The 13,227-nt window shown below is 48.6% G+C and overlaps 1 protein-coding gene across 2 annotated transcripts; it reads left to right on the top strand.

Moving 5' to 3' along the window:
• Nucleotides 1-823: 823 nt before the first annotated feature.
• LOC135399843 (uncharacterized) lies at nt 824-13,227 on the top strand. 2 transcript variants are annotated; one of them, XM_064631585.1, is made up of 10 exons: nt 824-877; nt 1,351-1,429; nt 1,577-1,618; nt 2,035-2,202; nt 3,865-3,996; nt 8,663-8,788; nt 8,853-8,949; nt 10,749-10,959; nt 12,718-12,927; nt 13,011-13,227. In XM_064631585.1, exons 3-10 carry the CDS (start codon nt 1,612-1,614, stop codon nt 13,176-13,178), a joined length of 1,119 nt encoding a protein of 372 aa, XP_064487655.1. In that variant the 5' UTR covers nt 824-877; nt 1,351-1,429; nt 1,577-1,611; the 3' UTR covers nt 13,179-13,227. The 2 variants fall into 2 exon arrangements, with proteins under 2 accessions (XP_064487655.1, XP_064487654.1); XM_064631584.1 differs by lacking the exon at nt 824-877 and having other exon boundaries at nt 945-1,429.

The following is a 13,227-nucleotide window of genomic DNA, read 5'->3' as shown; positions in this document are numbered from 1 at the left end:
CAAAAACAACAGGGGGGGGGGGGGGGTTCTAGGGGGGGCTTGAGCCCCTCCTACCTGCCATGGGCCGACCCACGCAAATCGTGCAAATCCAAGGAGAAAATAATATATGGGAGGGAGCACCAGTGTGACAATCGCGAAAGTTCTTGCAGTTCCTGCGTCTGTCTGCACTCTTGCAAGAGCCGTTGAATCAAGAGCATTGCAAGAGCTTTGAAAGCCATTCATGAATGACTTTCAAAGTATGAGCGTATCAAAATACTTCCAATCTGGTGACAGGGCATCATTGGTCAAAACAGCCTACATGAAATCGCATTGTGAACGTTCAGATCAGTCTAGATTTGCATCCCTTATCTAGCGGTGTGCGCAATGGCCAGCTGGCAATAAAATGCGTGTGTTGGCGGACCCAGGAATGGGGGGGGGGGGGGGCGAAAGTGGGCGGGTTTTCGTATCGAGCCCCCCCCCCCCCCCCCCCCCCCCCCCCCCCCCACCTTGGAAGTCTGGCTACGCCACTGCAAACACTACAACCCCTCCTAAACCCCTACGACGACTACAACCACAACCGTCACAAAGCAAAAAGCACGCAGTGAAGCAAATACGTGAACCAGCACATATTGAAACTATTTCGCCTTTTCTGCAAGTGCTCAAAACAGCGTTTTAACATTTATTTTCACGAAGTATAGTAGTTTGGCCAGCCCCCCACAGCTGTCGCAAAATCTGTATCAAAATGCGTGTTACGTTTTGCAAGCCGACTTACCATCGTCATCGTCATCACTGCTAAAATTCGAACATTCTCGAACAACACGGTGTGTTCTATTTGGGAACAATTGTTTGTTTGTGTTGTGTGCTTTGTGCATCTCTAGCTCATCCGTAATTGCTAAAGGTAAGGTCCGACTATATCTTGCTTACCTTGTTGGCTGTGTGGATTATGAGATCAAGAGAATTTAGTGAACGATACGGAGCTTCGCGTTAGGGGAGCCACGGTGTCTAAACATTGAAATGCACACGGATGCGGACAGCGCACGAGCGGATCGTTTGCGGTTACCAACCTTGCAGTTTCACGGCTGATTGGACGCGGGGCGCGAGCTGTGCTGTCATTGCGCCACATTGCGTCTTCTGTCATATCTGCTCGAGCGCTTTCGTTTCATTCGAAGCTATATACTGTGTTTTAAGAAGCCCTGTACCTCTCAAACACGAATTGTAAAAGCCGCCCTGCGCTTGCACGGGACACCAGTCGGGCCCTTGCGATCGAGATTCTCGAATTTTTTGAATAGGTACAGGTACCGGATATGCCGATAAAACGCACCGTACGTGATTGTGAATCAAATTTAATGCGCATTGGAAAATAAATAACAGCAACGGCGTTCCGAAGAAAGAAGACGTACGCGAAGAAGTGCCATCGGGGATATCTCCCTGTGCATTCTGCTGTGGAACGGTGAGTATCATGTGTTCTGTCGTATTTTTTACGTGTGGGTGTGTTGATATCATTATCGTGAGACAGCGACAAAATTGTAATCATTATTATAAAGAAATGTCGTTTGGATGACTGCCTTTCCACCGGTTGTGTTGTAAATTTTTTCAGATTGAGACATCGGCAGGAAGACGATTCTGAACATTATGCGAGGTATGAACCCGCCAGGTTTGGTCATGATTGAGTAGTGATTAAGGTATAGGTATACTCATGGGCTATGTAATATCTTCTAACAACGAGGAACTACGAGGCACATATTTTCGGACAACTACTATATATTGTCACTGTAATGCTGAGAGGACCACACCACATATCAGGAACCGAGGTTACGAATACATGAGTGTAGCAGTGATGATACTTGTCTCGTAGTGCTGTCTCATGTCACCGATCCTTGAGAAACATGTACAGCAGTATTTCGCGAAGTTTCCCCAATGCACACGTAGTTGTATTTCTGGATGTGAAGCTTCGCTTTAGAAGCGATGACCCACTTCTTGATCCTGTTGGGAACAGGTATTTCGAAACGTTGATGCGCTGTAACAACTGTATCGTGGACAGAGTGACGCTTTCAGGAACCATGAAAGGAACCAAGGTCACATGCCGCAACCACCATCAGTGCAGCAACTCGACAGATGGGGAGACGTGCATAATGCCCCCCGAAGGGAAGGAAGGAGTGTGCGGATGCCCTTCCACGAGGCCGGTCCTCGTGTCTGTGGGTGGTTTCCGCCGCTGTTACCCAGGTATGAGAATCATCGAACTCTTTTAGACTCATAGCGTCTTTCCCATCTTGAATTGTGCCTCGGCGGAAGGTCATTGAGTGCTGCGGCATCAACCGTTCTTTCACATGACGTCTTTCGATGATAGTACTATAGCATTTGGGACTGATTTCCGGGGGGAAGCTTTCACCCTTTCTATTTTACGTGGATGATATACGTGTGGAGCACAATCGAATGCAGTCGCAATCTGAATACCCTCCGGAGGTCTGGACTGGACTGTCCGTTGAAGCGTCACTGGCGGATCCCATAACACGCGAGAAGCGACAATTCGGCGGCGGCATCCGGGCTCTAGCGACAAAAAAGCTATGTCGCGGCTACAAAATCTTGCAACTACTCCCCGTAGACATTTGTCGCTTGTCGCCAGTCACCGTTGCCCGGCGCGTGCCCAAACTCGCTGGATTTGGCGGTAGGGTAAGGTGGGGCAAGATGAGACACGGGGCAAGACGCGACATTTTTGGCTCGACGCCGCCTGTCTCAGACACATTGCTCAGTGCGCTTGAAACTTTACTCATAGGTGGCTCTGCATATCCGCTTTATTGCACGTGAGAATTGTGCGGATTGGTGTTTGCGTTGAAGAGAAAAAATAAAAAAAATAAATCGGTTACTTCTGCCTGGAAAGTAAAGCCCCGCAAAAAAAGAAAAAGGCGCGATTTTCTGCAGTCCTTTTTCTTATCATCGGTGCAGCAGCGTTTCACAGGCGTATTCTTTCAAAGTACGTCCACACTCTATTTCTTTATTCATTCATCTAGATATATGCAAAATATGGGCACTTTTCGTTATCCGGTGTTCAACAGAAAAAAATAATACATCGGATGATCTGCACGGGGCAAGACGCTACAATTTAATCTAATTTAAATTTAATGCAATTTAAATTTAATATAATTTAGAAATCTTTTTGCATATTGCCTAGGATTTTACATCAAATTTTCCTGTTTCCTAGGATATTTCGAACAAAGCAGAAGCGCACGCAAAAGCGAGCGACCAGCGCCACGTCAGACTGGCGGTGCCGTGTTTGCAAATAACGGCGGAGCATAATAGTACCGGGTTCAGTGTGGTTTTATTGCACATCGTGTGAGCGGTGGGCTTGCGTAGGGGTTGCGTAGGGGCCTACAGGCCTTACTTTGTCTGCTCAGATCGCAAAAACTAATTTGTATAGTTCATTACCTCGGCGTGTCTCATCTTGCCCCGCGCGATGTCTCGTCTTGCCCAAAGGGTTGGGGCAAGATGCGATGGGACGAGATGAGGCAAAATTTCATGATATTTGAGGCAGGTACGCCGCATAATCAATTGACAAATACGAATTTTTCTCTCGCAAATGTAGTTTTGTCGCTAGCTGCTGTGGCCTCTCAAATGGATCGGGTAGCTGCACCCGCGACAGCGACAGAATGTGTAGCGTGTCGCTTGTCGCGTGTTATGGGATCCGCCCTTGAGAGGATGTCACAGAACGCGACGGAAGTGTGTCTATTATAACGCGATTTAGCCGCTTCCCGTGCACTGATAGATTTTCTTTGTAGCCGTAGTACTCAAACGTAGACAAAAATGATTTAAACCAATAATTCGCCTCTAGCAGCATTACAAACAAGAGGATCGTAAATTCAAACATGATTTTTTTTTTTCTGCTTGTAGGAAGGGAAATTTTCCAAAGCTGCTTAGTGACCGAACAGTGCCAGCGGAGCAACCCGTATCTGGCCTGCTCAGTCAACGTCTGCGCATGCTTGCCTCCTAGGGTGCTCAAGTTCAGAACGGAGTGCACACCAAGTACGCATTACGTCGGATGTTCGGTAGTGAAATGAAGAAGCCTAACTTGCGTATGAAGGTCAAGGGCCATAGCCACAGAACGTGTTTCAAGTGTATTTCAAATTCATATTCAGACATGCACACTGGTGCAGGCCTAATCATATGAGTCAGCATAGGCGCCGACTGCGGGGGGGCGCGGGGGCCCTTGCCTCCCCGGAACATGAACTAGGGGGGGCGCCGCCTCCCCCGGGAAGTCCCGCTAAGAGGCTGACACCAACCTTTCGGGCTCGGCGCGCCCGGGTCAAAAGAGCGAAGAGGCACCAACCCAAAAATGCATCTTGCAATTTGTAAAATATGTATCCGCCCACCATGCTAATTATCACAGTAGAAGGTGAGGCGAAGAAACACAGAGGATGACACAACAATAGCCTGAATTTCGCGCAAAGCAATCAGATCAATGAAACGAAGCAGTCAAAAAAGTACCAGCAGCTGCCAGTGAGGTGTAACGGTAGGATCTTCGGAACGCATATTCGTTGGGAGCGGGTTCAACTCCCGCTGCTCCACTTCATTGACTATATATTCATTATATTTCGGGTCAAACACCGAGGATTCAATGCATTTTGTTCTTTTTGCACTCAGTTTTCAAAGGCATAATGCCTTCAGTTGCGCACACGTTCACTGTTCAAGTTCTCTGTTTTTTTTTTTTTTTTTTCTGTTCTTCCTTCCTCTTATTTCTATACCAGTTCTGCATACATCATAGGGTCCCGCCAGAGTGTGTGATTCTTCAGCTTTAGTTTTGTGTTCTTAATTTTTCTTTTCCTTTTCTTTCCTTCTTTTTGTTTTCTTATTTTCTTTGCCTCTTTTGACTTCCCCCTTTCACTCTTTTTTGGAATAACAAGCCGACATCCATCTGGCTTACCTTTCCTTTTTGTTCCTAATAAACATATCCCCCCCCCCCCCCCGCCAGAGAGCGCCCTTGCCCCCTCCGGGAAAATCAAAACTCTCCGCCTCTGTGAGTCAGTCTTACAACATCTAGTCGGGGCGTCTTGTAGCGCTGTGTCTCGAATAATTTAAAGGCAATAGACCTCTGCCTGCTTGTAAACAAATGACGTCATAGTGTTCGACAGTGCCACCAATTTGGTAGACTTGAACTAGAGTCACTAAATGGGGGTACAGAGTATCGCATTCCTTTTCCGCGCCGGAGCTGCCGTTCGGTGTCCGCGATTGGGCCGATCTTGTCACGTGGTTTCTCCTTCCAAGAACGCATCGTCCATGTTCCAAAACCGGACTCCTCAGGTTGCAATCTGGCTGGACTGCGCGCGGTCGGTTCTCCGGCGGAGAAGGGGGAGATAGGCGTCCCATTCACAGGGGTGGCATCCAGTGTATTGCTCCGTAGACGAAAGCGTGCTGGGCGATCGCAATGCATCCTGGACAGGTCCTGGTCGTACGTCACAGCAAACGTCGAGGCACACGTGACCTTAAAGATGGCGGCGCCCGTGATCAGCGGCCAAACCGTTTGTACACAATGCGGTTGTTGTTTCTGGACGACGTTTTGGATGTTTTTCGATCACGGTAATTATTTTTATCCGATAATCTCGCAGTAAAACGCGCAGTTTTACACATAAAGCCTCGTATTGTTGACAACTTCCAAAGATGCGATGACGACCGCGCGTTAAGACTTACCGAGCCGATGCGATGTACTTAAAAGGTGAAATGGGCTACCATGTTGAGGAAGAAGCACCGCATACTTTACGCTGGCAAAATACAGCCATCTCTTGGTGTTAAGACGGTGAAAATATGTCGGTAAGCGGCAAAACGACATGTAAACAAAGTCACATGACCTTAAAATGACGTTTTCTATGACGTGCGACCAGGACAAGATGGCAGTTTTGCCAGAAGCACCCGCTTGAGGGTAGGTACAACAATGGCGGGTTTGTGTCACCCCTGTGGTCCCATTGCTAGGCGACGCAGCCGCGCCGCACCCAAGATGTCGGTCTCGCTCGCCGGCGTGGCTCAGTGTCGCTACTCTGCTCCCTATTTAGTGACTCTAACTTGAACTACGCTCCAAGCTAGGGGCGAACAAGGTCGCGACCGAAAGCCACGGTCTTGAGGGGATTACGACGGTCCCGGGAAGGGACGCGACCTTCGGTCCTACATTTCTTTCAGTATAGGAGGCAGCGAACAAGTGCCCATTCGTGGAACCCAGCCAGTGATTTATCCAGACCCCCTACACCCCCCTAACGTTTTCACCTGTGTACCCCCTACAGGGGGTGCCCTTGTGATTTCAGCTTTAGACGCTTGTCGGTAATGATATTGTGAAGACGGTTCGGGGGAGCAGTGGGGAAAAAGGTTTATTTCGGTGATGGTGGTGGTAGCGTACAACGCGAACGAATTTCCCGCGCGGGGCAGGCGATGGCGATGAGTCTTCCCCACAGCTTCCCCCGGGCGAAAAACGAGCCAACTTGGCGACTGCAGAAGGAACTCTAGGCAGGTACGAAGGGCTTAATCCGCGTGACGTGGGCAGTCTCCGTTCCCCCATGACGACGGTCAAGTGGAGAAGTACCAGGTTCGACGACGTAATTGACGTCTGAAACGCGCTTGACGATGCGGTATGGACCGATGTAGCGGGAAACGAACTTTTCGCACAAGCCTGATTTGCGAAGGGGAACCCAGAGCCAGACTTGGTCGCCGACTTGAAAGCTCACATCGCGGTGACTGTTGTCGTAGCGGCGTTTAGCGTGGCCTTGGCGCTCATAGGTCCGGTTTCGAGCCAATTGATGACAGCACAAGAAACTCGACTGGATAGGGCACACCTGCAACAGTAAGCTGTGCTGTACATCTTGCGAGGGGCGAAATTATGGCTCCAGAAGCGCTTTGAAAATTCTTTCCCCCCTGGGGAGCCTTCACTTTTCGCAGCCGAGTACACAAGTCCATGGCCATGACAGATGTTGCGGCACCAGCATCTATCAAGGCATCTATAGAACAGCCATCAATGGAAGCAGCGATAACGTTGTGAGGGCCGCATTCGCAGTCTGCCCTCCCCGGACTGCGACTATTGGTCTCCCGTTCATGGCGGGGAAAGGACACGAACTGGGTATGGAGAAAGCGGCCGGCGACGCATAGGTGACGATGAACCGCGGTCAGAGTACAGGTCACCAGGAGAGTTCGCCCGAGGCCCATGGGTTGGACGAAGAAAGGTAGTCATAAAGGGGGTAGGACCTCCCTTGTGTACGATGAGCCCCATAGCCTTCGTTGAACGGAGAATTGCGGAGCTGTATATCTCTACGACGTTTCCGGCAAAACCGCGCAATGTGACCGCGGATACCGCAATAGAAGCAGGTGCGGAACTCTGGCTGTCGAGAAGGGAATGCCGCGGCCGTGGCGTCTGAGCCAGATGTAGTGGTACATACACGAGCAAAGGGCGCAAGGCAACAGACAGATTGCTGCTGTTGAAGATGCGCGGTAGGCGCAGGCATGCCAACAACATCGGCGTAAGTTCGGCGAGGGACTGGTACAGAACTTGGTTGCGCCAGCACCTGGGTCAGCTCTTCACGCACAAGGCTCCGAAGGCCACCCTCGCAGATAGGCAGGCTAGGTCGCGCGCAGCTCAGCGAGTGTGACGAAGATACCCCATCCCGCAGCCGTTCCTCTCGTACAATCTCGCGTATCATAGCGCGGAGGCTGTCAGCGCTGAAGGGGGATTCGAATGCGCCCGAAGGCTGAAATGGCAGCGCATGCACCCGGGCATTTCGAGCGTCTTGCAGGGAACGACAGAGGGAGACAGCTTCAGCAACAGCCTTCATAACGAGCATCTGGAAACCACCGTCGCGTACCCCTTTCAGGATATGCTTGGTTTTGTCCCTCTCCGACATGTTCTTGTCACGCAAAGCGAGAGCACGTCCTCAATATATGAAGTATAGGACTCGTCGACGCCTTGCACACGTTGGGACAGTTTCTGTTCGGAGTCAGCTCTTCTGTACGCTGGGCGGCCGAACAGCTCACGAACGCCAGATGAAAAGGCGGACCAGGATGCAAGTTCAAGTTCGTGGTTAAGAAACCACGTTATGGCCACGTCAGTGAGGTAGAGCACGACGTTGCTCAATTTCGTGGCATCATCCCATTTGTTGTGCAGACCCTTTCGTAGGTGTTGAGCCAGTCATCAACGTCGGAAGAATCCATCCCAGAAAAGGACTGCGGGTCGCGCTGCCTGAACGGAGGTGGGACGGCGACGACCGCTGGTTGGTGATCACCAGCAACGTTAGGCGGTAGCGCCATAGTTGACAATAGACGACCGGAGCGGAGTTTCAGGGTAGAGGGGGTCGGAGCATCTCCACCAGATGTGAAGACATTCGGGAGAGCAGAGGGGGAAAAGGTCTATTCCGGTAATGGCCGTGGTAACGTACAACTCTAATGAATTTCCCGCGCGAGGCAGGCGATGGCGATGAGTCTTCCTCACAGTATGTTAAGCTGTAATCACGTAACTGTAATTAATGACCTCCCCCCCCCCCCCAATCTTTTCCAACACCCCTCCGTGCTTGGGAGTCTCGATAAACCACTGAACCCAGCTCTCCCCTTCCGATTTGTTTCGGCTTCAGTCTGTCTACCAACTTCATGATGACGTTTCTCGGCTAGAGGTCTATTGCAAGCCGCTTCCTTAGTAAGTTATATGATTTTGGGGAACACATAGGATCCGAACTAGGAGGGCCATGCCTAGAACCCGACGACTGCGGCGATCTCTACGCGGACTGCATTGAGAGGATCTGCTGCTGCACACCGGGATTTGAACAGATGGGGAAACTGTGCGTCCATCCGGGTATGTTCTCTTATGTGCGGTTGGTTTCTCTGCCCCATCACATGGACGATGTTGTGGTTACCAGGTACGGCCGGTTGGAAGAAGGCTCTGGTTCTTTTTGTTCCCGCTGCACTTTCTCTGTTGCTCTTGCTGCTGCTCCTCTGGCTGTTCTGTTCCTTGCGGTGAGACCCATGGCGCTTTCTCAGCAGACACAGCGCTTCCACTCAGTGGCGACAAATTCTCACGGGTACAATGTTATCCAAAAAAGTACACATTAACTCCAGAAGAGGTGTAAACGGCTCGTCCCATAGCGAACCCCTCTAGAGGAGTTTTTTTTACCACTTATAGAAGGAGTAAACATATACTTCTCCTATGCTGTAATTGATATACTCCTTCGACAGAGTTTTGTAGCACACATGATATACCAAAGGCTGAGTGAAATACGAAATACCGAACGAGAGAAGTGCAACATAGTGAGACTCGCGAGGTGTTTCCGTGACGTTCCGTCAGGGTAGTCACGTGTGAACATTCTCTCCCACACCTCCTCCTCCTAACGTATTTTTCACAGCAGGACGCGAACAATGGACCTTTTTCACACTGGCGTCGTGTCTTAGCGGCTGCCCAGCGAAACAAGCTCGGCGCGAGCCAAAACACAGTTGGCGCCATCTTGGCGCCATCTATTGATTATGTAGGGAATCCTCTCCGGCGCCGTTAGGGTCACAGGTCATGCGCAGAAGCGTTGTGAAAACCGTCCATTCCACGGCAGGTGTGTCCGAAGCACATCATTCACAAAGTCAGATCGCGTGAAAATGGCGACAAGGGAACGCCCTCGTGCCGTCACTGTCGTCACGCCTGCGTCGCCCATCCCTCTGCCCGAGAATTTCAAACTGTGTGGACCCCAGTGACTTGTGAAGTCGACAACGAATTACACCTCAAGTCGGAGAAAAGTGAAGCGGCGATTCGATAACTTAGGAATTGCATTGAAATTTTTTCATTTCAGTGTCCCTTTAAGATTGCACGCGCTGGCCGTTTGCCAAACGGTAACTGAACTGGGCCAACACAGCCTAGATACAGAAAGCCTGCTTGGTCGTCAACGTGACGTAACAACTAAGAGTAAGCCAATTAGGATCGTGTTTTCAACGGCGCTAGCCAATCACGAACGTGTTTGTAGCGGTCGTAGCCATGGAGGCGAACCACAGTCGTCTGCTAGTAGTGACAACGCCTTCTAGATAACAGAGGCGGCCTCTGCACTCTTTCAATTGACGTCACGCACCTGGCCTTACTTTGGCTGTTGGCCATAGATATATGTGACGTCACCGAAAGAGCGAAGAAGAAAAAAGTTTGCTCATTGAAAATGTATGGTAGCCGGGCCAGGTGCGTCACGTTATTTGAAAGCGCGTTGAGGCCTTCTCTGTTATCTAGAAGTTGTTTGTAGTGATAGAACGTCCCCTCGTGCTAAATGGGAAATCTTTAAAATACAGCACAAAACGGTCCCATATCTTCCCCAAGACTGATTTTCTGGAAAGCGTGTTGCACTCTTTGTCTACAGAATCAGGTCTACTGGTTCCAAGTTAGCTGCAATAATTTACGAGTTCTTGAATTCGGAGAACGGGGGATCACAATGGGAGACGAATTCTGACTTTATATGTCCATGTAGCGAAGGAGGGAGAGGAGGCAATAAGCAGGCCTTCTGTACCTAGGCGGCGTTGACTGGGCACGCGTTCTGCCAACACCACCAAGTTTTCCCATTTAGTACGCAGGGACGTTCAATCACAACTCGCAGACGACGGTGGTTCGTCTTCATGGCCACGACGGCTGAAAGCACGTTCGTGATTGGCTACGGCCGTTGAAAACAAGATCCTGATTGGCTTAATTGTAACGTCGACGAGCGCGCAGGCTTTTTCTGTATCTAGGTGGTATTGATTCTGCTCTCTCGGGGCCCCATGACGACCACTTTACAGATGTAACCTTGCTTCAGCAGGTTCCGTCCGACCCGATACGAAAAGCTGGGCAACGACAATATGCCTCAACTTTGTTTGCAACGCTCTGTGAGCGACACCCAGGTGAACAGGTCTGCCTCCGTAAGCGTCATCATGGAGACGACACCTCACGACGTTGCTCAAACATCCATTTCACGCTCGGAACGCTCGCATACCATCACGCCTTATGCTATTCTGCACTTCGCAAATGAGGTAAATAGCGCCACACGACGTGATAACATGTCTGACTCCCTAAAGTACCGCTATTATAAATCGTAAATCGGTATCAATAAATCGGTACGATAAATCAATCTCCCTGGAAGCCTCAGTATACGCAAAATAATAAATGTCGTCTCTGACCATTACGCGCATCTACACTGTTTTCTTCACATAAACTGTACCTCTGCAGAGGTATATTCTAATCCAGTTTGCGACAAAATTTTAGGAGAGGGAGTTGAAATAACATTTGATGAGAAGAAAAGCGTTTTTCCTTTTTTTCTTTTTCACCACACTCACACATGCAAACTATTTGAGAGTAACGCTCGAGTACACCACACGAATTCCTCGTATAAAAAGAAATATAAAATAAAATAATATATAAAAAGAAAAGGTTCAAAGAGGAATACCCGTTCCGCGAGTTTGGCAGTTTGGATCGATCAAATCCAGATATCGACATCTAAAGGACAACAAATACTGATATACGGCTGGCGACTTGGCAAACTGTGGAGCACCCTTTGCCTGGCGGACAACCATACGGGTGAGAACGGCAAGATTTAATTATTTCAGGTACACATATAACGCAGTCATAAGCTCAACCTATAGATTGTAGATGCAACTCTAACGAAGTCTGTGTTTCTTAAACAAATTAGTGCTTATCTTAAATGACACTGCTTCAACAAAGAAAATTACGTGATTCAACACGTGGTGCAAGTAAAGGTATAAAAACGATGAAGGTATAAACAGCCTGCAGTTATACCTTAGGAGGTATAGCCTCGGTTGTATGTTATGCACGAGGTATAAACACGTGATGATGAGGTATAAATATGTTACGTTATCGCTGCTTCATACCTCTTTTATACCCTTGTGCATGGTTGGAGGTATAAATCGAAACTTTGTACCTTTTCTATACCCTCCAAAGGTATATCTCTGCAACAGAAGGTATAAAAAAGGTACAATGGCCCATTATTATACCTTCTTTATACCTTTTTTTCTAACAGTGTATAGCAATCTTCGAAAGAACACGAAAAGCTTCGTATTTTCGCATTCTTCATGAGCAAGTGGCGTCATCAGTAGCTCTGGCGTCTGTCACTTAGCAACAGCGCTCTCCGTCGAACGTCGCGGTGAGGAGAGGGAAATCAACCTTCGAGTCGAGCAACGTTGCCAGCAGGGATGGAAATATCGATATTGGTATCGATATTTTCCGTAATCCACGATATGGAGATTCCAAAAGTGTCGATATATTATCGAATATAAATATTTGGGGGATATTGAAAGATACATACGGGTGTTTCACCTAACGTGGTACAAAACCTTACTAAAAATCTACTTGTCTGAACATTATGGGGTCTATGCTATTTATCTCGGTGAGAGATTTTGACGTTATTTCTGAGCGCTTTTATCAAATCTAATTCGCGAGAAATTTTATTTCCCCAATTGATCTCCGAAATTTGCCAAGTCAACCTCAAGGTTTTCTTAAATATTAAGGAGAAACGGTTTGTTTGAATTCTATAAATGTTCTGATCTGTAGGAGTAGGCACCAAATTACTTTTTTGTTTTGATCAGGGAATTTGCTCGAAACAGTCATTGAAAACCTGGAAAAGTTTTGAAAGCTACCATTTGGTAGACACCCTGGCGGTGCTATTGTTCCAAAGCCGATGACGTTCTCCATGGGTATGGGACTGTAGCATAATAAAACATAGATAGACTTCCTACTTATTCGCATGAATTAATCTATCTATTTGCATAACATAGAACATTACCGACAACCGGGGCCTGTCTAAAGACGAAGTGGAACCCTTTCTACGACCTACCCTGAGCAGCAACGAAGTCTACAGCCGATATCCGCATTTACGTCAAGCCTCTGTTCAACACCATTTTGTTCCAGAACCCGGGAGTATTTCATGCAAGCGCCATTCAGTAGACTATAGAATCCGCTACGTTAGCGAAGAAAGCGAGAGCGAGGTAAACATTCGGAACCTTCTTGATTTGCGTAACGTAACAAAACCGAAAAGAGAATCGCCATTGATATGGATTTTGCGTTTCAGTATCACGAGCGTAGTTCGCACCGATTTCATGACTCGAAACCGTCTGTGAGTCAACACATTGAGACGCTACTCAAGATGCCCGTCCAGTGCCGAATTATCGTTGAACCGAGATCGGTTGCCTCAAAGGCAAAATCTACCAACCCACAGAGCCACGTTTTTGAACTGTGACGTTCTCGAAAATAAAGCCCATCCTCTAAACTGAAACCGGTAAAACGCG

Source organism: Ornithodoros turicata, chromosome 7 (assembly GCF_037126465.1).
Source record: "Ornithodoros turicata isolate Travis chromosome 7, ASM3712646v1, whole genome shotgun sequence".
NCBI lineage: Eukaryota > Metazoa > Arthropoda > Arachnida > Ixodida > Argasidae > Ornithodoros > Ornithodoros turicata.
Note: the sequence above shows the minus strand (reverse complement) of the source record. Positions and strands in the feature narration are given on the sequence as shown.

Excerpts from the sequence above, each read along its gene's own strand:
- LOC135399843 (XM_064631585.1), top strand. Across the intron at positions 2,203-3,864 it reads TTTCCGCCGCTGTTACCCAG|GAAGGGAAATTTTCCAAAGC; the intron begins GTATGAGAATCA and ends TTCTGCTTGTAG. Across the intron at positions 8,950-10,748 it reads TGGCTGTTCTGTTCCTTGCG|GTTCCGTCCGACCCGATACG; the intron begins GTGAGACCCATG and ends TTGCTTCAGCAG.